Source organism: Aquarana catesbeiana, linkage group LG07 (assembly GCF_042186555.1).
Source record: "Aquarana catesbeiana isolate 2022-GZ linkage group LG07, ASM4218655v1, whole genome shotgun sequence".
Taxonomy (NCBI): Eukaryota; Metazoa; Chordata; class Amphibia; order Anura; family Ranidae; genus Aquarana; species Aquarana catesbeiana.
Window position 1 is genome coordinate 278,861,998 of NC_133330.1, and position 25,749 is coordinate 278,887,746.

The window sequence follows — 25,749 nt, forward strand, 5'->3', positions numbered from 1 at the left end:
AGAACTGTTTGGTAGAAACACAAATGTTTGGAGGAGAGAGAATGCTGAGTTGCAACGAAATAACACCATACCTACTGTGAAGCATGGGGGTGGCAACATCATGCTTTTGGGCTGTTTCTCTGCAAAAGGGAACATGACGACTGATCCGTGTACATGAAAGAATGAATGGAGCCATGCATTGTGAGATTTTGAGTGCAAACCTCCTCCCATCAGCAAGGGCATTGAAGATGAAACGTGGCTGGGTCTTTCAGCATGACAATGATCCCAAACAAGAAAAGAAAGAAAAAAAACTGCGCTAAGGTGTATCAAATAATGTGCTGGAGCACAATTGAAATAAATAGTGAAGTGAACAGTCTAAATAATAAAAGCAGCGATTCTTCTGCACAACAAAAACAGTGTAAATAGAAAGAGAATAATAGAATCGCGCTACAACATTAACTCAATAGTGTATGATAAATCAATGTTAATACCAGTGAAACATAAATATATGTGGCATGATCAGATTCCACAAAATTATATGGTGCCAAAGATAGGAACAAAAATAGGTTAATAAATACAAAATTGTAAAGCATATGGTATAATGTCCAACCATAAAATATACCAAACACCTTTGAGCAAATAAATAAATGCAAAATACTGAAAAAAGTTTGTCAAATAGTGAAACATATGAAGTCCTCTGTGACGTGAAAAATGCCGTGTTCAATCCTGCTTTGGCCCCATGACCCCCCACTACAGATGATCAGGGGAAGCCTGTACAGAGATAGCCCTTCAGAGATTAACAGATGGACTTAGATCCAAGATTCATAGGTGGTCATTGGACATCCAAAGATACAGGATAAAGTTACTGGAACTCAGATCCCATCGTATCTCCCCAGCTTGTCCTCCTGACCAGCTCAGCTCCGATCAATCCCTCCACACTCTAGTTTCCCTTAGTTGACCATGATCCAGCAGACCAGCACTCTGACAGCACTCCACTCCGTGGTCCAACTCCTCCTATTTTGTATTTATTAACCTATTTTTGTTCCTATCTTTGGCACCATATCATTTTGTGGAATCTGATCATGCCACATATATTTATGTTTCACGGGTATTAACATTGATTTATCATACACTATTGAGTTAATGATCCCAATCACACCGCTCGGGCAACGAAGGAGTGGCTTCGTAAGAAGCATTTCAAGGTCCTGGAGTAGCCTAGCCAGTCTTCAGATCTCAACCCCATAGAAAACCTTTGGAGGGAGTTGAAAGTCCATGTTGCCCAGCGTCAGCCCCAAAACATCACTGCTCTAGAGGAGATCTGCATGGAGGAATGCGCCAACATACCAGCAACAGTGTGTGACAACCTTGTAAAGACTTACAGAAAACGTTTGACCTCTGTCATTGCCAACAAAGGATATATAACAAAGTATTGAGATGAACTTTTGATATTGACCAAATACTTTTTTCCACCATAATTTGCAATTAAATTCTTTCAAAAATCAGACAATGTGATTGTCTGGATTTGTTTCCACATTTTGTCTCTCATAGTTGAGGTATACCTATGATGACAATTACAGGCCTCTCTCATCTTTTTAAGTGAGAGAACTTCCACAATTGGTGGCTGACTAAATCCTTTTATGCCTCACTGTGTATATATATATATATATATATATATATATATATACTGTATCATGGTGTATTAATGAATACAAAGCTGACCTTACAAGTATTTATGACCTAGAAGGCCCAATACAAACTTTGGATGGAGCTTCCAGGACTCTCTCCTATACTTTCCACATACTGTGACCCACAAAATCACATAGACTAGGTTTACATGTGTGCACTATGGGAAAATTCTGTTTTGCAGGCACTCAGTGGTGGTGCCATTATTTCCTAATGGCACCCCAAATGCATCTTGCTAATGCATGTGCTTTTGCGTACGCCAAATCACATAGTAGCAAAATACCAAAATACAATAGTGCATCGCAATTTGAAAAAAGGTTCATGCAGTTCATTTGTGTGATTTTCACATGTAGGGCAGCCCATTGAAATTAATGGGCTGCCCTAAATGCAATGCTTGAAATCAAGCAAGAATGTATACAGTGGGAAAAATAATTATTTGATCCCCTGAAGATTTTGTAAGTTTGCCCACTTACAAAGAAATGAAAGGTCTATAATTGTTGTCATAGGTGTATTTTAAATGATAGAAACAGAATATCTGAACACTCCCTCTATCATTGTTCCCTGCTGGGGTGTGTGATTGGCGGGTCCTGTGTCTTGTAAAACAGGAAACAATCAGCGCAAACAAATATAAAAGCACAGAGGAATGCAAACTGAACACTTTTAGGTAATCACATATGCCTAAAAAGTATTATGAACAATGGGGGTACTGTAAGTGCAACGTAAACAAACAAAGAAAAAGGCAATGATAAAGTCCAATACACATCCAGATCAATTGATGTCAAATTTCCTCATAGCAGGAAGCGGGGTAAGGACTCCAATGCCTTAATCGGTCATAATAAGCTTCACCAAATAAACAAAACTGCACTTACCAGATATTGTGGACCTCTGCGTACAGAAAGTCAAACTCGCATGTGTCTCCGCATTGATGGTGGTAACTCCTGGTGCTGTCTCAGAAATCCTTGATCCAACACAATGATCCCAAAAGCCCAACAGGGGGATTCGGAGATGTGAGCCTGCAACAGTGAGCGAGAATCGCCAAGGAAATCCACGTCTGTAGGGTGGAGAATTTAATGTAAAGGAGGACTCTAATCTGATGGTGACATCTAATGTAAAGGGGGGCTCTGATGGTGACATCTAATGTAATTGGGTCTCTGATAGTTACATCTAATGTAAAGGGGGACTCTGATGGGGACATCTAATGTAAAGGGAGGCTCTGATGGGGACATCTAATGTAAAGGGGGCTCTGATGGTGATATCTGATGTAAAGGGGGACTCTGATGGGAACATCTGATGTAAAGGAGGACTCTGATGGGGACATCTGATGTAAAGGATGACTCTGATGGGGACATCTGATGTAAAGGGGGACTCTGATGGGGACACCTGATGTAAAGGAGGACTCTGATGGGGACACCTGATGTAAACGAGGACTCTGATGGGGACACCTAATGTAAAGGAGGACTCTGATGGGGACACCTGATGTAAAGGAGGACTCTGATGGGGACACCTAATGTAAAGGAGGACTCTGATGGGGACATCTGATGTAAAGGGGGACTCTGATATGGGCATCTTATGTAAAGGGGGACTCTGATGGGGATACCTGATGTAAATAAGGACTCTGATGGGGACACCTGATGTAAAGGGGGACTCTGATGGGGACATCTGATGTAAAGGTGGACTCTGATTGGGACACCTGATGTAAAGGGGGGCACCTGCTGTAAAGGGGGACTCTGATTGGGACACCTGATGTATAGGGGGACTCTGATGAGGACACCTGATGTATAGATGGATGCTGATGGGGACACCTACTGTAAAGGGGGCTCTGATTGGGACATCTGATGTAAAAGGGGGCTCTGATGTGGACACCTTATGTTAAGTGGTTTTATTTTCTTTTACTTGAAATGTGGATGTGATTGGCCTACTGTGACAGGCACAGTGAGGCTGAAATTGATGGGCACAGTGAGGCTGCAATTGATGGGCACAGTAAGACTGTAATTGATGGGCACAGTTTTATCTAGCAGCAATGACACATAATCCCCTGATAAATGGCTATTTACAGTCCTGCATTACCAACAGTTTAATTTTTCAGTTTGGTTGCACCCCCCCCCCAAAAAATTTTTGAGCACCAGTCGCCGCTGGTTGGTTACCAGGTTTGCATACATCTCAGGAGGGATTTTGGTCCACTCTTCTTTACAGATCTTCTCCAAATCCTTAAGATTTCCTGTCTGTCGCTTGGCAACTCGAAGTTTCAGCTCCCTCCATAATTTTTCTATAGGATTAAGGCTACTCCATGACCTTAATGTGCTTCTTCTTGAGCCACTCCTTTGTTGACTTGGCGGTATGTTTTGGGTCATTGTCATGTTGGAAGACCCATCCATGACCCATCTTTAGTGTTCTGGCTGAGAGAAGAAGGTTCTCATCCAAGAATTTACAATACATCGCCCCGTCCTTTGGCTCCTCAATGCAGCAAAGTCGACCTGTACCTTTAGCAGAGAAACAGCCCCAAAGCATAAGTTGAGTTAATGCCAACTTAATTTTGGTCTCATCTGACTACAGCACTTTCTCCCAGTCCTTCTCTGAATCATTTAGATGTTCATTGGCAAACTTCAGATGGGCCTGTACATGTGCCTTCTTGAGGAGGGGGACCTTGCGGGCACTGCATAATTTCAGTCCATGGCAGTGTATTGTGTTACCAATGGTTTGTTTGGTGACTGTGGTCCCAACTGCCTTGAGATCATTCACAAGCTCCTTTCATGTAGTTCTGGGCTGATCCCTCACTTTTCTCATGAACTCTTGCATGGAGCTCTAGACTGAGGGCGATTGATGGTTAATTTGTATTTCTTTCAATTGCAAATAATCACTCCAACAGTTCTCTCCTTCTCACCAAGCTTCTTGCTGATGGTCTTGTAGCCCATTCCAGCCTTGTGCAGGTCTACAATCTTGTCCCTGACATCCTTTGACAACTCTTTTGTCTTGCCCATAATGGTGTCTTTGAATGGAAGAAAGAGATTCTGTGGACAGGTGCTTTTATACACATAACAAATTGACAGGACTAATCTGTGTACCACATGAGCACATACTGTAGCCAGTCTGTGGGAACCAAAATTATTGTTGATTGGTAGGGGATCAAATACTTATTTTACTCACTGAGCTGCAACTCAATTGATAACATTTGTATCGTGTTTTTTTCTGGATTTTTGGTTGATATTCTGTCTCTATCATTTAAAATACACCTATGATAAAAATTATAGACCCTTCATTTCTTTGTAAGTGGGCAAACTTACAAAATCTGCAGGGGATCACATCATTATTTTCCCCACTGTAGGTGTGAATAGAGCCTTGCATTTACTACAGATCAACAGAGGGAATGAACTGTCCAGTCATTATTCAAAGCAAAGCTGCACAAGTAATACCACTGAGGTTACACACATATCACAGTGTCCCTACACTTGGTCATGTGATCTGTGAGATCTCTTTGAGTTCTGGCAATCTGGACCAGAACCCCCAAACCTATAGTAGCCGTTTGAGCAAATGTGGTTTTAATTTAGCCTCCAATCGGAATTATCACTGGAAATTATGACTAATATATACAATGCTAAGTATGTGCTTTCTTCTATGTTGCAGGCTGCACTTATGTCCAGGAGAGTGAGCACAGTGTCTGAGACATCCACAGTTTCTGTTGAAGATGATAATGGGGAGGAAAGATTTAATGATGAAGCTCTTGCACAGAAATCAGAAGAGAAAAAGGTGATATCTCTATATATAGATGAATTTCTTCTTCTGGTATATTTCATGTCTCCATATAAATGTATAAATTAATGTTCCATCGGCCTCGATTCACTCCCTTTAGCTACTTGGGCTTTGGGCTAAATTAACATTGATTCTGTTCTCCCAGGAGTTTGTCTTTGTTCTGTACATAGCATAGGGCTTGTGATTAAATTTTAAATAGCCTTGTGTACATTACAATACAAGCAAGCATCAACACCGGGAGGGGAGATACAAGCTGGATAAATCTTTAAATTCATCTGTAATGTTTTATGTTAAATGGAATTGGTGCTTTTATTCTAAACACGCTCATAGGGAATCATTAATCTCAGACTTTTAACCGAGAATCGTAAAGTCCCAGCTACAGATGTATTGCTTTTTTCGCGAATGAAACGCTTTTGATTGCCAACAGGCATCAGTGTATATACCCACCTTTTATCTGTCTTTATTAGCCAGTCCAAAGTAATGCAGATTTTCGTAGAAGCTCTTTTGTCTTTATACTAAGAATTTGAAAATTATGCAGGGAAAGAATGGCCCTATAAAATACTACATCACCAAACCATCACAAATGGTAATGATGCTGGTTGATTTGCACTGACAGAAAATCCTATCAGGATAAATATGGCAAAAAATTATTCTGTCCCCCAAATCTGGATCAACCGATATATCCCCAATGTAATAAACATTTTTTTTTTTTGCAGTTTTTATTTATAAGGAAAAGGGATGCATTGACATACAGCATAGGAACACAGTTCCTTTACAGAATCAGCCAAGTAGTTGAAAACAACATCACAGTGTGGTAGAATAAGCAAAAAACAATCTTTTATTCAGCTAATTGAGGAACACTTTGCCATCTGTGTAGATTGTACTTGCCATCTTAGTGTCAATAAACTGTACCTACACTCACCTCCGGACCATGAGCTTAACTTTAAAGGTGGGGAAGGGTAATAGCTAATATAGATGTCAGAATAGTAAGAGGGGTAAAGAGGAGTGAGAAAGAGGTGAAAGAGAGAAGATATGAGAAGGGAAAAAAGGGGGTCAGGAGCAAAAGTATAGGGGGTTAAGCAACAAGATTTGAGGGGGGGGGGGGGGGCTGTAAATGAAGGAAGTGGAAAGCTAAAGCTAAATTCCAGTTATGGCAATTTTTATAATTAAGAGCTACTTGCTTTAGGGTCCTGTGCCAAGTGGCTGCACTGATGCTTACTGAACACAGGAGGCCACCCACTTGAGAGAGGCACCATTCAGGGAACTCTGCATTTACTTAATAAATACAAAGTTTTCTGTGATTGGGCGAAGTGGAGATCCCAACATCACTGCACTACCTTGTCCAATCAGAAAATGTGTTGCTTTTGTTGAGAAAATGCAAAGTCTTTGCTGTATGGTGTAACTATGTAAAAATTGCCATACCTGGAATCCAGCTTTAAAGTTGAGCTCCATCCCCCCCACCAAAAAAAATGTAAGTCAAAAGCTACAAATACTGTAGCTACTGACTTTTACTATTAGGGCACTTACCTGCCCTCACCCAAGCTGATTCTTGAAATGGCACTGCCATCTTGGTTTTCCACAGTCGGTTTCCTACTGCGCATATGCGCGTATATGCGAATTGTGCCGCACTTTCTCAATGTGTGGCGGCTGCGATGAGGGCCGAACTTCCTGCTGAGTTCGCTGTGGCCTATAATGACACCTGATGGGGGGGAGGCAGACAAGCAGAGTCTACCCTTGAGGTGAAGCTTTAAGTAACAAGCCTGATTTCAGCACAGGGTGAGCATTGTTCATTGTTTGGAACAATTAGAACTACTACTACTACTCAATGTTAGAATCAAAAATGTTATTTTATACTTAAAGTGTAACTAAAGGTGCTTTTTTTGGATAGAGTGGAGAGGAATTAGAAGACCTGTGTTATTGCTGTCTGTGCTCCAATTAGGAGATTCATCCTCTAAAAGTGGCATTGATCATTTAGACAGACATTTTCACCTATTTCCCCTTAAATGACTACCAAACTTTTTAGTATAGTTATAATGAGTAGTCGCTATCTTGAGTTTCAAAGATTAAGTTACATTTGTGGCACAGCTGGATTCCCCATTCGTCAATGGAGAATCCAACTTTGAGCAGCATTAACTGTATTTATATGGTGATTGTTACAGCTAACATCTCAATCTGTTTTTTTTTTTTTTTTTTTTTTTTTTTTTTAGAAGTTGTCAATTGCAGACAGCAAATCATTGGGGGTGCCCACAATTAACTAGCTACTTCCTGTCTTTACAGATGCTAAAAAATAGTGCAGGGACACACAAGATAGGGAGATCGCACCAACATTCCTTGTGTTAATATAACAATCTCTAATGCCGCGTACACACAATCGGAAATGACGCCAGCAAAACTCCGATGAGAGCTTTTTGTCGGAAAATGCTGTGTATGCTCCATCGGTCTTTTGCTGGCGGAATTCCAGCCAGCAAAAGATTGGGAGCATGTTCTCTATTTTTCGGTCGGGAAAAGTTCCTATCCGAAAATGTGTTCGTCTGTATGCAATTCGGACGCGCAAAAAAACCACGCATGCTTGGAAACAATTTGACGCATGCTTGGAAGCATTAAACTTCATTTTCTCGGCTCGTCGTAGTGTTGTACATCACTGCGTTCTTGACAGCCGAAAGTTCAGAGAATGTTTGTGTGACCGTGTGTATTCAAGGCAAGCTTGAGCGGAATTCCGTCGGAAAAACCATCCAAGATTTTTTTCTGACGAAAGTTACCCAAGACAAACAGTTGAATATGCAGCAGTTCCAAGATTTACACATTCCTGCCAGACTGTACAGCCAGCCTAGTCTCCTGACTCTCTACTGCAGTTACAGCTAGGTCCACTCTCCACCTATAAACTGTCATCGGACAATAAGAGGGCAGCAACAGACCGATGCAGTCATCAATTAGCTCTTCCTGTCACTATGTTCCTAGTTAGTATATATGAATGCATGTCTGATAGCACCCAAGTACTGTTCTTTTGCCATGTGCTTGTATGAGGAGACCAAGATGACAATATTGGCCTGTTCACAATTCCTGTCTGGAAATTGAAAGGGCCTGCAACATGATGGGATGGCACAAGTGACTGGCTACGGAAACTGGTGACTGAAACTCAGTAATGCACCAATGAGCAGAGTCAGGTCATAAGCCAGTGTTGGTAGTAGGTGAACAGGGAAGCGTTAAATTGTAGGCAGAATCGAGGTCAGGAACAAGCAGAGGTTGACAATGTGCAGGAGGTGAAGTACCTAGTCAAAAAGCAGAATCTTGGTCAGAAGTCCAGGCAGAGGTTGGTAACAGACGTGATCAGCAATTTTAAGCAGACAAGGGAAATCCAAGAGCAGGTCAGATAGAAGCCGAGTCAGTAAAATAGGTCAAGCACAAGTTCAAAATCAGGAATTGGGAACAGATTGAAGGACCATTCAGCAATGATCCTATACAAAACTCATGTTTAAATAGCCCACCAGGTGCCAACGTCTGTGGTGGATGTGCATGCACGTTCACACACACTCTATGATGCATGCCATAATGCCTCACTAATTAGGATTCTATGCACAAAAACACATGCACACTTATGCCCTCTTCCAGTCTGTGTGCTCCTGTACAGGGGATTACAAAAGGCTAATATCAAGTCAAATCCTGACATTTATACTAGCTGCATTTAAAACACAGTGACTTATTTTTAATGAAAACATAGCTGCCATAATTTGTGTTTTTTTAAAAAGCTGAACTTACCTTTAGTCTACAACAGTTGTACAGGCTCCTCTTCTGTACAGGAAATTTCTTACACTGATTTCACTATGAGCTTCTCACAGACGTCACATAAAACACCCACCCCCACCACCATTTCCTGGCTGGAGGATATCCAGCCACATCTATCCCTTTTCACTAGCTATGCTGTCCCTGACCCATCCCATTTATTCAGTGGATTTCAGTTCTTCCAATTAACCATCACTTGGGTGAGTTTCCTGTTTTCAGGAAACTAGTTACAGCATCCTGCCAGCCTCTTCGACCAGTTAACCTTACCTGCTCTTTGCAATGATTTTGCACAGGGCAGCCCCGATCCCCTTATTCTAAAGTCCTCTGTCATCACTTTTGGCTCTTCCCCCCTGCCTAGTGCCACCATAGCAAGCCACTTGCTATGGGGGCACTTGTGCGTGCTTGCCACAAAGCCCCGCTCTATGTGTCCAGTGACACAAAGAACAGGACTCAGCCTCGCCCCTGTTTCCTTCTTAATGACTGTGGTTGATAGCAGCGTGAGCGAATGGCTCCCTTTGGTGTGTCTGAGCCAATAAGGATATAGAGCTGAGCCTACCAATGATATGCCGCTAGGCCCGCCCTCCTCCTCTGTTAGTAAATGGGTTGACGAGCAGGGCTCCCGGTGCCTTCTGGGATATGAGGGCACAGATGTAATTCGCCTAGGTGGGTTATGGGGGGGTGGAGTTGGCTAGGCGGAGATTGGGGGGGATGGACTGAAGCAAATTGTTAAAAAAAGTAAAAAAGTAAACAACAAAAAAAATTGCTAATATTGCTAATCAAAATATTTTTTCCAATTACTCAGCTAAACACAATAGATTCTTATTATATGCTGTAGTCTGTCAGGATGAAGAAATATAAATACAAAAAACAAGGAAGGAAAAGTGGGACTTTGAATGAGGCTTGGCATGGGCAAATGGTGATACATGGAATATGATAAACAGAATTCATAAGATTTATTTTCACAATCATGTTAAACCATATTTATAAAAAACTCAATTGAACCAATCAACAATAAATTAGTGGTCATATTGACTTGCACATAAAATATATAGGCTTATAATATATAATACAAATATTCAATAAACATGATTGGTAAATCGATTAAAAACAGGTCCAGGCCTGTATCCTATGTGTCACATTTTGGCACTGTGGCTGTCCGGCCCGCTCTATGGCTGCTGCTTCCTGTGGCCCCCTCTCCGGTTTCTTTTGGTTGTTGGGGAGGGGGAATTGTCCCCACCTCAACCCCGGGGGGAGACAGCTCATCTAGGACCACTGTCCTACATCATCATGGGAACTGCTGGGTTATACATATGGGCTATTCCATAGGTAACATATAAATTGCTAGCTCCTGCTCTCTTTTAGAAAGCATGGTATATTTTCTGAGACTCTATTTACCTATTTACTTATTTATTTATTCAACTTTATAGCCAAAATTCATGCATCCTACTCCTGATAATTGGCTGTAAATGCCATGAAACGTGTCGAGTTATGATCCAATAATGTCAAGACAAGCCTGGTTCCAAGCAAGCATTTATTTATGCATTGTTTATGTTAGATGTACGAGTTATCCATGAAGTTTTTCCTATTAATTTTGCTTATATGATGATTTCCAACAAGTGTTTTTAATCGATTTACCAATCATGTTTATTGAATATTTGTACTATATGGTATGAGCCTATATATGTTATGTGCAAGTCAATATGACCACTAATTTATTGTTGATTGATTCAATTGGGTTTTTTATAAATATGGTATATTTACATGATTGTGAAAATAAATCTTATGAATTTGTTTTTTTCATATTCCATGTATCATCATTTGCCCATGCCAAGCTTCATTCAAAGTCCCACTTTTCTTTCCTTGTTTTTTGTATTTATTACTAAGGGATGGAGGCTTGCCATTCTTGGTGTGTCAGGTCACATTTTCTTTTTCTTATGCGTAGAAAGATAAATGTCCAAAAACTCAACCAGTAAGAAAAAAAATTGCATCCTCAGAACCAGTAGCCGATTCAGATGAAAGTTAAAAAGCCCTATTAAGAGTAGCCCAGTTTTAAGGTAAAAATCTTATTGATCTCAAAGGCTCCCTGGATCAATATGTATTTCTTATAATTAAAAGTAGCAGTTTATATGTGGTCATTTTAGACATTTATCCAAACCATTCTGAAACAATCTACCCACACTGCTAGAGTCAGTTGGTATGGAAAACTATTTCTTAATTTTACAACTCTTTATAGTGAGGAATGTTTACCATGTGCAGAGGATGTCCGTCTGTGTCCGAAAGGGTTAAAGTATAACTAAAGACAAAACTTTTTTATTAGTTTTGGATACAGTGGGGGGGGGGGGGGGGGGATTAGAAAGCTTGTGAGTTTTTATTTATTAATATATAAAAACTGCGCTATAAAATAGAAAATCACAAGGAACTGCGACTAAAAAGTGTTATACTACACCAGACAAACATATAAAAAGCAAGAAGTCGCGCTAATCAGTGAGTAATATAAATTGATGGGCATAAACTATAATATTGAGTGACAAAAACAATCCATAACACAAATTGATGACAGAAATGAATGACCAAAAATGGAACTAAGGTGCATCTACCAGCATATATCTGAACTGTGCATCAAATGTGCAAGTGCAAATGCTAGATATATAAAAAAGATGTGACAAAAAAAAGCTCCAAATAGCGAAGGCCCATAGGTAAATTGTGACAACAAAAATCAATCCATAAGTGAAAACATTGAATCCATATTGTAAAAAATAAGCCTTCAAAAAATCCAATAGTGAGTATAAGTCCACAGTGATATATAGTGAGGTTCCACACTGAAGCGAAAGATGCAATATATAAGTCTCCTCCACCACTGAAAAATACTGCCGCTTACTGGAAATCAGTGGTCCCTTATTACAGGGGACCACACTGGGCGGATGGCTGTAACCCCAGCCTGGGATCTCCCTGGCAAGCACTGATTCCCCTCCGATCTCCAGATCTCTGTACCCCGCGGCCACCTCACCTCACGTGCACAGCCTCAAAGGTGCTTTGAGGGGAATCAGGCATCATTTACACAGGACCTGTGGTTCTTTCTTTCTGCTCAGCTGAAGCTACTGTGCAGAAAGAGAGAGGTACATAATAAAATCTTTTAGGAAACAAATATTGTAGTGACCATCTTGATTGGCTGTCATGGTGATCACATAATTGGTAACTGTGATAATTGATTTCTGATCTGCAGTCTGAGACCTGCAGCTGTTAGTAGGACAAAAATGCAATTGCACACATGACATGTTGGTAGTTCAGGTAGCTTGGTGCAGCCTAAAATAATGTTCTGAAGCACGGTGAAGCACGGTGGACTGTGCGTCAGAACACTATTCCTCAGACTGCAGAAGCCTAGAGTAAGGCTCCATTCACACTTGTCATGCGACCTTGGACACTAACGTCGCATGACAAGTCGCACCTCATGTTTTTCAATGACAACCATTTAAATATTTGCAAAATAAAGTCGCAACGACTTTAAAAAGATTCCTGCATTACTTTGGTTGACTTTCATGCGACTTAAGTGCCTTAGACTGCTATGTAAACCCCCAAAAGTCACATGAAAGTCACACCTGAATGTTATACATGCAAAAGTTTTGCAATAGTTGTCCGTTATCACTGGTCAAAGCCAAAGTTGCATCCAGGTTGCACCCATCCAAATTTGCCTCAAAGTTCCACCAAAGTTGCACTTCAAAGTCACGTGACTTTGGATTCGTACAAGTGTGACTGGAACCTTAGGCTGGGTTCACACATATGTGAATTTGATGCGGTTTTCCCTGCATCCAATTTGCATGACAAGCACACATGTCCGGGGTGGCCACTGTCACAATTGAAAAAGGGTGCGGTGCGTGCTTGAGTCCGGTTCAGGTGCGAATCCAGACAAAAATTTGGACCTGAATTGCACCTGAACCGGTGAACCAACATGCACCGGACCCCAGCCATGAACCCGGCCTGAGGACGCTTATTCTTTCAGTTTTCCTTCCCTACATACTTTTCAATCCAGGACATCATTTCTGTGAAGTGGTGACCACATTTGAAGTAATACCTTGTATAGGAGCAAAATTAATTTTTAGGTCTATGATCTAGCATGATCCACAGATCTTTCCCCATCTCATTTTCCTAATTAATAAAATCCTGAGGAGGAAATAACTGAACTTTCTGGATAGTTTAATAAAATGTATTAAACTGAATTGAAGTTGGGGGCGTGGCCAAGATGGCAACTTAGGAGGACGTGTCTCATGGAGCTCTGCTGAAGGACTTCCTAATATCCTGACCCCTGGCTATTATACCGTGAGGGAAACTACCCATAATAGCCTGAATGCCATACCGAACACGTCGGCGGGCCAAAAAGTTACGTTTCCCGCAAAACCTGGAAGATACAGCCCCGATTGTGGACTCACATGTGGCGGAATCTCCCCAGCGGCTCTCCAATATGGCGTCGCAGACGGAGGCCGCAGATCCGGCCGAGACGACACAGCTCGGATTTCCGGAGGTTATGGCTGCGATCACCTCCTGCCAGGCTGCCTTGACGAGCAAGATTGAATCTGTGCAGCTAGATGTGAGTTTGATCCGACAGGATCAAGACAAGCTTCGATCGAGGGTGTCTGAGGTGGAGGAGCGGGTGGGTCTTGCGGAGGATGTGGTCGCGGATCATGCTGCATCCATCCGCACGCTGCAGACTAAAGTCCGGGCTCTAGAATACAAGGTGGATGACTCCGAGAACCGGAACCGAAGATACAATCTTCGGATCGTAGGCATGCCAGAAGGAGCTGAGGGGAAAAATCCTACGGTCTTTGTGGAGGAACTACTGAAAACCCTGCTCCCAGCAGTTTTCCCCCTTTTACACTGTGGAACGAGCACATCGGATCCCTCCTGTTCCCGGACCGCCTGGTTCCAATCCCTGCACCCTGATCTTCCGTATGCTTAATTTCAGAGACCGGGATGCAGTGCTGAGAGAGGCGCGCAGGGTAGGTGAAGTGAAGTTCCAAAATGCAAACTTGCTCTTTTTTCCAGACTATTCTGTGGAAACACAGAAACTGTGTAGGTCTTTTGACCAAGTTAAAGCATCGCTTAGGGCACAGAACATTAAGTATAGCATACTCTTTCCGGCCAGATTGAGGGTACAGGATAGTGAGACAGTAAAATTCTTTACATCTCCCCGAGAGGCTGCCACCTGGCTCGAGGCTCTACCACAACACCGTTAAATGAGTAATTACTTTCGTTCTTTTTTTTTTTTTTCAGTCTGCCCTGGAAACTACACTGTTGTTTATAAGCCCCTCATTTGTTAAGCTGCCACCTACTACTCTCAGTAAGCGATGGCGACTCTGGTGCAAGCATTTGATGCTGTGCTACTTCACTGCACGGGATGCCTTGGCTGACAAAACTTTTACTGCGCACCTGGGATAGAGGAAAATCAACCTATTGGTAAGAACGTCGGTGTAGACTGACTGGTCCTGGATATGTAGTCGGGTATTGAGGGACACTGCACGGATCTACTTGCCACCTATATCTGTAGGAGGTCTTTTTCCTGCTTAAACATTTTTCTTTTTTTCATTTATTTTTCTGTTTCCTCAACGAAATGGTGACTCCTCTTATCCGCCGAAGACCCTCTAGGATCTTTTAAATTGCACCAGACGCTGTTCTGATAGCCATGTAAGATAAGGATGCCTTTGGAACGTGTATCCAGTGCTTCGCCACAGGGGATTTGCATGCAGTGAACTATTGAACTATAGATCCTGATGCCTGCATGTGCAGGGAAATAATTAACCTGCAGGTGGTTTCTGGGGGGGAGGGGGTCCTACCTTATATATTTTTTGGTTTTAGTTTTATATTTTATTTTGCATAGGCCTTTACGCTAGGCTCTGAGTTCAGATGTAGAGAGCCGAGACCTTGGGACTAGCAACTAAGATAAGTGCCCCTGCGATAATCCAGGAGAAAGGTTTACTGTAACTAATGTTTCCTATGTTGGTCTTGCAGTTAAAAGAGAATGCAACTAGTGCGGTAGTATTGTAACTAAGATATGTGCCCCTGCAATCAATCCAGGAGAAATAATATTCGTAACTTAAGCTGTTTTTTGGTAGTAATCGAGTTAAGAGAGAGTGTGCCTAGTGCCTATGTACTGTAACTAAGATATATACCCCTGCAACAGCCCAGGAGAAATGATTCTTTATATCACATGATATCTTTGCTAATGGCTGAGTTAAGTGAGAGTGAGCCTAGTGCCTCCATACTGTAACTAAGATATGTGCCCCTGCATTAGTCCAGGAGAAATGTGTTTTTATATTTTATGTCTTGTCAGCATCTCTGCTGTCTGGCTAGACAACCTCATCGTATTCAAGTCCACGCCCCTACTACGGTTGTAATAGTTGGGGTTTATGGGTATTGACACGTCACCAGTTTCAAGGGGGTGTGGGGGAGGGGGGAAGTTTTCTGCTGTTGCAGACACAAGGGAATTAGATGTGTTCGTAGTTTTTCTAAAAAAGGAGTTGCTCATAACACAAGTGGGATATTATGCCCTTCATTACAGTACAATTTAATTACAGATGTGTGGTTAGTTTTATTTCTGTATAGAGTACATGATACCAGGACATGCTGTCCCTTCAGTGGGCTGGGGGATGGGTGGGGCTTGCGGATCCGACTAACTATACCTTATGGCGATTTGATAGATGGCTGACATCTCCATTATTTCGTGGAATGTCAGGGGATTAAACTCAGCCGTTAAGAGGTCTCTTGTTTTTAAATATATACAAAAATATATACCTCACATATGCATTCTACAAGAGACGCATCTGATTGGCTCTAAAATTCTTGGGTTAAAAAAGGCCTGGGTGGGAGCACATTACCACTCTACCTACTCCGGCTATGCTAGGGGGGTGAGCATTCTGATCCGCAGGTCCCTCCCATTTCAGATTCTTGATGTCAAGACGGACACTGAGGGAAGATATGTGATTATTCATATGACTGTACACGCTAGACGAATGGTATTGGTGGGTCTGTACCTTCCCCCTCCTGCGAGGGCTCAACTTCTCTATGACATTATGCAAAATGTCATGGGGTATCATACTCAAGAAGTCTTTATCTTTGGAGACTTTAATTTGGTGCCCTCCCAGGAGGCGGATAGACTCAACCCCGGGGCCCGCATTTCGTCAGAGCTGCAGAACTGGGCAAGTACTTTTGCGCTGACGGATGCATGGCAACATTTCCACCCTAGGGACCGAGAGTATACCTGCCACTCAGCTTCATACAGAGCCCTATCCCGTATAGATTTGGCATATGTATCTGGGGGTGCACTCTGCTGGACGAGGGAGGCAAAACACTTGGCGCGGGGTATCTCAGACCATGCTCCCCTAAACCTTGTCATCTCCTTGGGTAGACCTATTGGCCCAAGGCTATGGCGTCTCTCCAGATATTGGGCGCTGGACGAGAGGATTCAGGAGGTACTGCCGGAAGCTATATGTAATTTCTGGCTGCGACATAGTGCATCTGCGGACCCCCTGATCCTCTGGGATACTTTCAAGGCCTGGGTTAGGGGGGAATATATATCCCGTATATCCTCACTTCAGAGGGAGGCTGGTCGGTCCCTGGAGCTGTTGGAGGGAGAGGCGGGGGAGACTGAAGCTGTTTATGTAAGATCCCCTACTGAACCTAATTACCACACATGGCAGAGAGCTCTAAGGGAACTTTCCTTATTTAATGTAGAACAAACTAAGAAATCTATGCTACACTCAACGCAAAGGATATTTGAATATGGCAATAAAAATGGAAGATTATTGGCTTGGTTGGCACGTGGACAGCTGGGAACCACACACATAGCGGGGGTGCGGGATGATAGTGGGGGGTTGCTGACCTCTCCAGAGGATATTAATGCTAGATTTTCCCGTTTTTTCAGTGATCTATACACTTCCAGAACTAGTGGTAACTCTTTGGCATTGCAGGAGTATTTGAATAATATCCCTTTCCCTACATTATCTGATGAGCATAGGGCAATGTTGGATAAGGATATCTCCCTGGAGGAGGTACAGATTGCAATCGGGAGTTTGCAGATAGGAAAGACCCCGGGGGTGGATGGACTCCCTACGGAGTTCTATTCTCAGAATATGGAGCTGCTTGCACCTAAACTCATGTCTCTCTTTGCTGAACTGGCTGGAAGGGGTGCTCTGCCGGAATCCATGGAGGAGGCGGTCATTGTTTTGATCCATAAACAGGGTAAGGATCCTCAGGAGTGCGCGTCCTACCGGCCCATTTCATTACTTAACGTGGATACCAAAATTTTAGCCAAAATCCTTGCCACCCGCCTGTCCTCAATTATATCTACATTGATCCACGTCGATCAGACTGGATTCATGCCGGGCAAGGGGACAGACATTAATATTAGGCGTCTTTTCCTCAACTTGTCCATTGCCCATGATAACTGTGGGGATAGAGTGATCACCTCCTTGGACGCTGAAAAGGCGTTTGACTCTGTGGAGTGGGAATACCTTGGGGAAGTGCTAGAGAGATTTGGTTTTGGCCCTGGCTTTCGCCAATGGATTAAATTGCTATATCGAGCACCGAGGGCTAGGGCGCGCACCAATGATAGGATCTCGGATCCCTTCCCACTTCACAGAGGCACTCGCCAAGGGTGCCCGCTGTCACCTAGTTTGTTTGCTCTTGCCCTGGAGCCGTTGGCGATTTTAGTTAGAGAATCCTCGGAGGTCAGAGGGATGCAGATTGGTAGACTTGAAGAGAAGATTTCATTGTACGCGGACGACGCATTACTTTACTTGAATGATGTCGGACCATCTCTGTTGGCTGCTCTGGCCATTTTTGACAGATTTGGTGCTGCATCGGGGATTCGAATAAATTGGTCTAAATCAGTCCTTTTCCCTTTGGATAGTGGGATCCCTGATGCGACGGGTGGTACGCCTCTCCAGTGGGTGTCAGAGTTCAAGTACCTCGGGGTTCGAGTATCCAGGGATGCTGCCCAATACTATAACCTAAATATACTTCCTTTGCTCCACCTCCTTAAAGAAAGGTGCCGTGCATGGTCTGGACTACCTCTGAATCTGCTGGGGCGTATAAACATCTTAAAAATGATGCTCCTACCCAAGTTCACTTACCTTTTTAGAAATAGCCCGATCTGGCTCCCGGCGTCCTTTTTTCGAGAAATAGACAAACAAATTATCTCCTTTATCTGGAATGCAGCTGTACCGCGTCTAGCCAAGTCCACATTACAACTTCCTACACAGCTGGGGGGGCTTGCTCTTCCCAATTTCAGACTATATTATTGGGCGGCAATGCTAGTAACGTCGTACTGGTGGTTTGAGGGGAAACGCTCTAATGCTGCTGTGTGTGTAGAGGCGGCGAAGCTAGGTTCTTTACAAGATCTGCAAAATTTGGTCTATAGGGGGGTAAAAGCATATGCGGAGCTTCCTGCCCCGACTAGAGCAACGTTACAGGTATGGAGGATGGCTAGAAGGAGTTTCTCCCTTGTAGGACGATGGGCGCCTGTCCAGCCTCTTTGGGGAAATCCTCAGTTGCCCCATTATCGAACAATTCCTGATCCTCAGTTGTGGGCAGGATTTGGAATCAAAACCCTAAGAGATATTATGCCCAATGGGGAATTGATGTCCTTTGCGCTTATGTCAAGGACGTATAGGCTTCCGGGATGGATGTTTTTCCGGTACGCTCAATTACGCCATGCGACTCGGGCACAATTTCCTGTCCCTCCTCTCCTACAATTAGACCCGTTAGAAGACCTGTTGTCCAGTAATGATCTAGTGAAACCCCTATCAGCCATATATAATACGCTGCTGCCTAGGGAGATACCCAAGATGGACAGGTTGTGGAATACTTGGAAATCTGACATCCCTACTTTGGATAGAGAGGACTGGGAGACCTGTCTGGAGCAAGGTCCCAAACTGGTAATATCGGCCGGAGATAAACTGACACAAATAAAATTTTTACATAGGGTCTATTTCACGCCAGCGAGACTATCCAAAATATACCCTGATAGGGATCCACATTGCCCTAGATGCCAAACCCAGATTGGCACGTATCTGCACATGTTCTGGGACTGTCCTGCATTGTCAAAGTTCTGGCTGGGAGTGTATGATCATTTAAATCTTAGAATGGACTTGTCTGTTCCAAAAACACCTGAGATGGCCCTATTGGGAATACATGAGGATGAACACAGGTCGCATCATAGTAAAATTTTAATTTCGCTCCTCTTCTATTACGCCAAAAAAGAGATCCTTGCTAGATGGACCTCTGCTGGCCCCCCGACCCTATCCTCCTGGGAAAAGAGAATTAATAACGCTTTGCCCCTCTATAGACTGACGTATACTAGTCGGGGGTGCCCTTGGAAGTTCGATAAGGTTTGGTTACCATGGATTAGCTGACAATGTATTGGTGTGCCTGATAGGATTATCTAGCATGGTTTATAAGTAAATACTAAACGAATTTGTGTAGATGTTTTGAAAGTAGTATGATAACTATTATGTGAGCAAGAGTTTACCTCTAGTCAAATATATGATCCGTAACTGTATGTACTTCTATACACATGGTCTGTTTACTCTTTTTTTCTTCTGTACTGCATTTTATACTTTTCAATAAAGCACTCCTGATTGTTAAAAAAAAAAAAAACTGAATTGAAGTCAAGTGAAAAAAGTTTCCTTCACTACTTTGGTTGACTTTCATGTGACTTGAGTCCCATAGACTGCAATGTAAACCCTCAAAAGTCACATGAAAGTCACATCTGAATGTTTCGATATGCAACAGTTGTACAAAAGTTGTCCGTTATAACTGGACAATGCCAAAGTCGCATCCAAGTTGCACCCATTCAAAGTTGCGTCAAAATTTGCTCCAAAGCTGATCCATAGATCTTTCCCCATTTCGCTTTCTTAATTGATAAAATCCTGAGGAGGAACTAGCTGAACTTTCTGGATAATTTATTAAAATTTATTGAAGTAAATTGAAGTCAAGTGAACATGTATTTACTTCAGTCATCAGACCTTAAGCAGTGGAATATAAAAGGGATTTTTCTTCACAGGATTGGATTGATCAAGCCTAGGTTCACTTAACTTCACTTTAGAAACCTTTGTTTCATTTGAAGCATCCAATAAATATATTCACCGTAATTACTTCCTATGAATTATGACTCAAATTCTGGATAACCTGACAGTTGGTGAGAACTTTTGGTAATTCACATCAAGGGACACGAATTAGATTTCTGACATTAACAAAATGTGTAATGATTTTATATGTCACTCTTAATATTATCTTAATAAAGGTTAAGTTTCATCTTTATTAATCCTATTTGAACTGGCATTTGAAGAGGTTTCCAGGGATTGAGGACAATGTCAAATAAGTACTTAAGTGCACAATATGAAAAGCACGTGATGGAAAACTCATCTTTTTACCATGTTGAGTGAAGGATTCTCAGGTTACCGTGATTTTTTAATTCCTTAGTCTGTGGAAGAATATTGCCCGTACAGACCTTTTTAAAAGAACACTTCAACAAGAACTGTGTTTTTGGGTTTCTGTAGATTAGAACTATCTTTGATCTCAAGCCAGACCTTTACTGTTGCCGGGGACCCCAATAAGGATGCAGAAATCATAACTGAGTGTTTAGCAGGCCATTCTCGCTAACAGTGCTGATTTTGGTAATTATATTGGAGATTATTTCATATAATGATATTATTCAGGATATAAACCCCTTATTTTATGTGTTTATTTATATTTTGCTCTGCCAAGGGTACTTGGGAAGTCATGGTAACAGGTTTAAAGGAAACTATTATTATTGGCATAGTTATAGGTTCTCCCAGCAGTTTCTCCCAAAACAGAAAAAGAAAATGGACTTTTAAGGACTCAAGTGTCATCATCATTTTTGGGCCATCCATGCAGTTTTCCTTTATCAGCTTTCTGCTCCAATTTTTATATGTGGGACAGTGTACCATTTAGACATGTTCATGTACTTTTTTTCATCATGTGTTTTTATGTGATTTCAATAATTTTAATATTTTTGTTATAATGTGAGACCAACCTCTTTTCCTAACTGGGATTATAGTGGCAACCTTAAAAGTCCACTTATATGTATTAACCACATCCAGTTTTCAGAATACAATGTTTTTTGTGGCAGTTGGCTTTAAATATATTAATATTTTGGATAGCAGTAAAGGCTGCTAATCGTCTAAACCAGTGGTCTCCAAACTGCGGCCTTGGGGCCAGATGTGGCCCTTTGCTTGCCTTTATCCAGCCCTTGAGGCATTTTTCCTGTCACTGACACCAACAATGGGGCACAATTCCTGTCACTGACACCAACAATGGGACATTATTCCTTTCACTGACAACAAAAATGTGGCACTATTCCTCCCAACGACCCCTGATACCAAAGATCGGGCATTATTTACTCCCACTGGTCACAGTCCGGTCCCCCTAAAGTATGAAGGACAGTAAACTGGCCCTTTCTTTAGAAAGTTTGGAGACCCCTGGTCTAAACCTCGCTTGATTCCATTAAAACAAAGGAATCTGTTTTTGATGGAACTGCTGTTTAGCAATTATATCCAAAAAATGAGTTATGAATTAAAGGTAGTAGCCCATAGCAGCTAATCAAATTAATCAATTTAGAGGAGACAAACGAATAAAGGTAGAATGTTGTTAGCTTGTGGTGAGTTACTTCACTTCCCTAAGAATATTTGCTGGTGTTTTGATTAGCTACTGTATATCTAGTTATCAGGGCAGTTTATAAAATAACTGCCTCGGTTGTGTTCTGATGGAATTAAATTAAGTTCATTTCCAGTTAAAAGAGTGAATAATCTGTTCTATCACGCAGGGCTCTACATTTGGATGGTTTAGCTGGTTTCGTTCCAAGCCAACCAAAGAAATTCCAATCCCGTCAAGTAATCCACAAACTGCAAAATCTTTATCTCAGGTAAAAATACGTAATACTGCACTTATACAGTACAGTATATCAACTTTGAACCACAACAAATTTATACATATGTTTCTGACCCCCCATCCCCAAGAATATTTGGTGGTGGCATACTGTTTCTGCTCCATTCTACTTAAAGGGGGAGATTTACTAAAACTGGGGTAATCAGAATCTGGTGCAGTTGTGCATGGTATCCAATCAGCTTCTAACTTCAGCTTGTTCAATTGAGCATTGACAATAAAACGTGGAAGCTGATTGGTTTCTAAGCAGAACTGCACCAGATTTTGCACATTCCAGTTTTAGTAAATCTCCCACAAAGTGTATGTATAGCCAACAACTTTCTTTGCCAGGTTTATATTGTTATCCGGGACTCTGTTAGAGAGATTTACCCTTGCTTACTGACAACATTTTATCAGACAGGAAGTGAAGGAAAACCTGCAATAGGAACACACACAAATACAATTTCCAATAGGCGTTCTAGCCTTCTCCTACAAAACTAAAAGATAACTTTTTTTCTGTGTTGATGTTAGAGTTCCTCTCAAATCCTCTATGGTAAACAACAAGCAGAAGTAGAATGACAGCATTACCAATCAGGGGAGGACTGGCCTGGAGGGCAGGGCGATATTTGCCTACTGGTTCAGTAATAGCAAGATATTTTGGTTTGGTAGCCTTAAGAAGTAATGCTTGACCTATCAGAAATCAGTCATAACAGGACCCACAGTCAGTTCTATATGCTGGGCATTATAGAGTTACTGTACCTGCCTCTCATTCATACCTGTGATTACAGCGTCTGGCAGATGAAATTCCTTCGTAAATGACTTCCTTTACAGCTCTGAGATATCAAACACAGAGAGCTGGAAAGAAAGCCGATGTATGAAGATGCAAAAAAGTGTTTCACAACAAACCATTACTTTTAGGAACACTCATCTTTTTCCATGCCAACCAATCAATGAGGTATCATGGTAGCATGCTATTACTGCTAAGCATACAGAGGTAGCATGTCACCACAATCAACCATACCAAGGTAGCATTCCACCATTACCAACCACAGAAAAGTAGACTGCCATCACTACCAACTACACAGAGTTAGAAGGACTAAGACTTCAACGGAATAGTATGAATCAGGCAAGGAGACCTTGATACAATCTCTGTGAAATGTAAGCTTGTTGTCTGTCTCCTGGGCATTGCTGTAGGGGGTGGGTGAGCAAACTTTCAGTTCGTATAGGTCAGTCAAAGTCTGGGCTCCCCTTTGTGCCCACAGTTTGGTTGATCGTTGTCATCTTGTTGGGGACTGTGGGAGAATCCCCCCTTTAAATTAAAACATTCTAACAGCCCTGCTATGAACTTTGGATTGGAAGCGCAACTTGTTTATTATATTCATGTTTTATAAGGTGATGTTTTGCACAATCTGCTGCACTCTCTACTTTTTGTTTCAGTTTCTGTGAAATATCAGCTCTGGGCATACCTTCAAATAAGTAATATCATGTTTAGAGTATGTACTCCTTACTATCCCACATCAGTATCTATTGCGTGTTTACTTTTCACACCTTTCATAATAGCTCCATCTAGCAGTCAATATGGGCTTGCTCTTACTTAAAGTTAAAGGTAATGTATTACACTACAAGTGTCCGGAGATTAATGAATGAACCCAGCCCATTTATCTGTGTGGCGCCAGTTGTCACCGTGTAAGAGAAAAGGCAGTGCTGATCGATATGACACTGAGGGTCCCCATATTTTAAGATTAATTAGCGTTTATTTTTTTCAGTGATTGCATTATACCTTACAGTCCCTGCATTTTCATTGATCCATTAGCATCTTATTAATGGTTTGCCTTTACTTCCCTTTAAATAGTAGTATACAATATATTTAACTGTATCAATTGGATCTTCCTCTGGACTCCTCTATATGGTCTACATCTCTACAGATATGTATTTTTCTTCCTCACTTTTTATTCAGGCTGAATCTCCACCAAGGCCAGACGACAAGCGCGTTCCGCCACCTCCAGCTTTTGGCTACTTGCCTCCAGACAACACAATGAATTTATCCTCCAGAGGTACTGCTTCTTGTTAAGTAGTATGTAACTTATAATTGTGTCAAGGTCGGCCCCTTCCAAAATACATATTTCATATTTGGTTAGACACTGGCTTACATTCTTATATTGCTCAGATACCACAGCAATGTTTCTCACATCATTTTTTCTGGTTATCATTGGCCAATGGAAAATGTGACTGTGTTGCTGCCCTAGTCATGCATTTTCCCATAATTTGGCTTTGTATTGGGCACAACAGGTCATCAGTACTAGGTGTTCTGGTTGGGATGTCTTGCAGGATTTTTAGAAGTATAGAAGCCAGGGATTTATCTTATTATCAACCACAAATAACCCATATGGCCTAATAGACTCTTGACACCTATGTGATCTTGTTGGAAATCCTTTATTAAAAGTATTAAACATTCTCTTTTGGGTGATCTATGTACATTTCAAGGGTTTTAACTTTCTTGCAGATTCCTACCTTATGTTATTTTGAATAAATAGCTATTTGTTTGTTAGGGTCCATGTGCAAAGTGAATCTGCATGGTAGTCGTTTTAAAATTATCAGCTGCTGCACCTGTAGGGCTCTAATGAGGAAAGTGACAGGGTCTGCATCCCTTTAGATGTGATTTCCCGTTCGGAAGCATCTCACCAAAAATGACATTTTTGTTCCAGGGGGTGACCTGTATCTTGGTGCAGACTTCTGGTAAAATCTGTAAGCCAATCACACAAGCAGGAAATTACATATATGGGGGGGGGTGTTCTGTAATTGTTAATAACTTTTAATTACAATATGACTTGTGTCACAATATGCTATATATATAGATATATATCTATAGATATATTTAAGAGCTATATAATATAAGAAACCTAGCTACAAATACATCCATATCTTATAATTAAATCCATAAGAGTGTTTACATCTTTAATACATTTTTCAATTCAAGAGATTATATTTGTAAAAATCACTCTAATAAAATTCAGATACAAATCAAACTAGATATTACTTTATAAATGCAGGATGAATGAACATCATAAAATCTTGCAAAGTAAGGCAGTATGTGATTTTATGTTCAAAAATGTTATTAGTAATCATGACCAGTATTTTTTATGAACTGAATCCTTTTATGAATTATTGTAAAAGACGTGTGAATAAATAACATATTGTCTGTTTTATGTGGATTCATTTTAAACTGAGCCTACATGTGGGAAAGTAAGTAGAATTAGAACAGAAATTATTTGAGATTTGGTATTTAAAGGTCAGCTGAATTCAAGGACAGGGTTTATTTCAGACCGTGGAACTCTGTGGGGTTAGGATAGTTGGATATGGCCTTTGTGCCACAGACCAGCAGTGCATCAGGGATTGGGTATGCAAGGAAAATGCCAACAGCCAAACTTATAAAGTCCAGATTCATTTTATTTAGGCTCTTGTATAATAAAAAGCCAACATTTTTCAGGAGTTTAAAGGGTGCTCCTTCATCAGGATTTGGCACATGTGCAGCTCAGGTCACGTTACCGCTGATAGGCAGAGTTATTTTTACAGCTGCGCTGCTATGCAGTGCCATGAGGTTCGGTAGAGTGTGCTGCGATAAAATGC

The 25,749-nt window shown here is 41.5% G+C and overlaps 1 protein-coding gene across 1 annotated transcript in view; it reads left to right on the forward strand.

The window, feature by feature from the left end:
* The window catches only part of SEC16B (SEC16 homolog B, endoplasmic reticulum export factor), a 367,224-nt gene that overhangs the window by 300,691 nt on the left and 40,784 nt on the right, over positions 1-25,749 (forward strand). Inside the window, exons 18-20 of the mRNA XM_073592046.1 lie at positions 5,284-5,406; positions 22,025-22,123; positions 24,080-24,176. Coding sequence (XP_073448147.1) covers positions 5,284-5,406; positions 22,025-22,123; positions 24,080-24,176 — 319 coding nt within the window. The remainder of the gene's footprint in view (positions 1-5,283; positions 5,407-22,024; positions 22,124-24,079; positions 24,177-25,749) is intronic.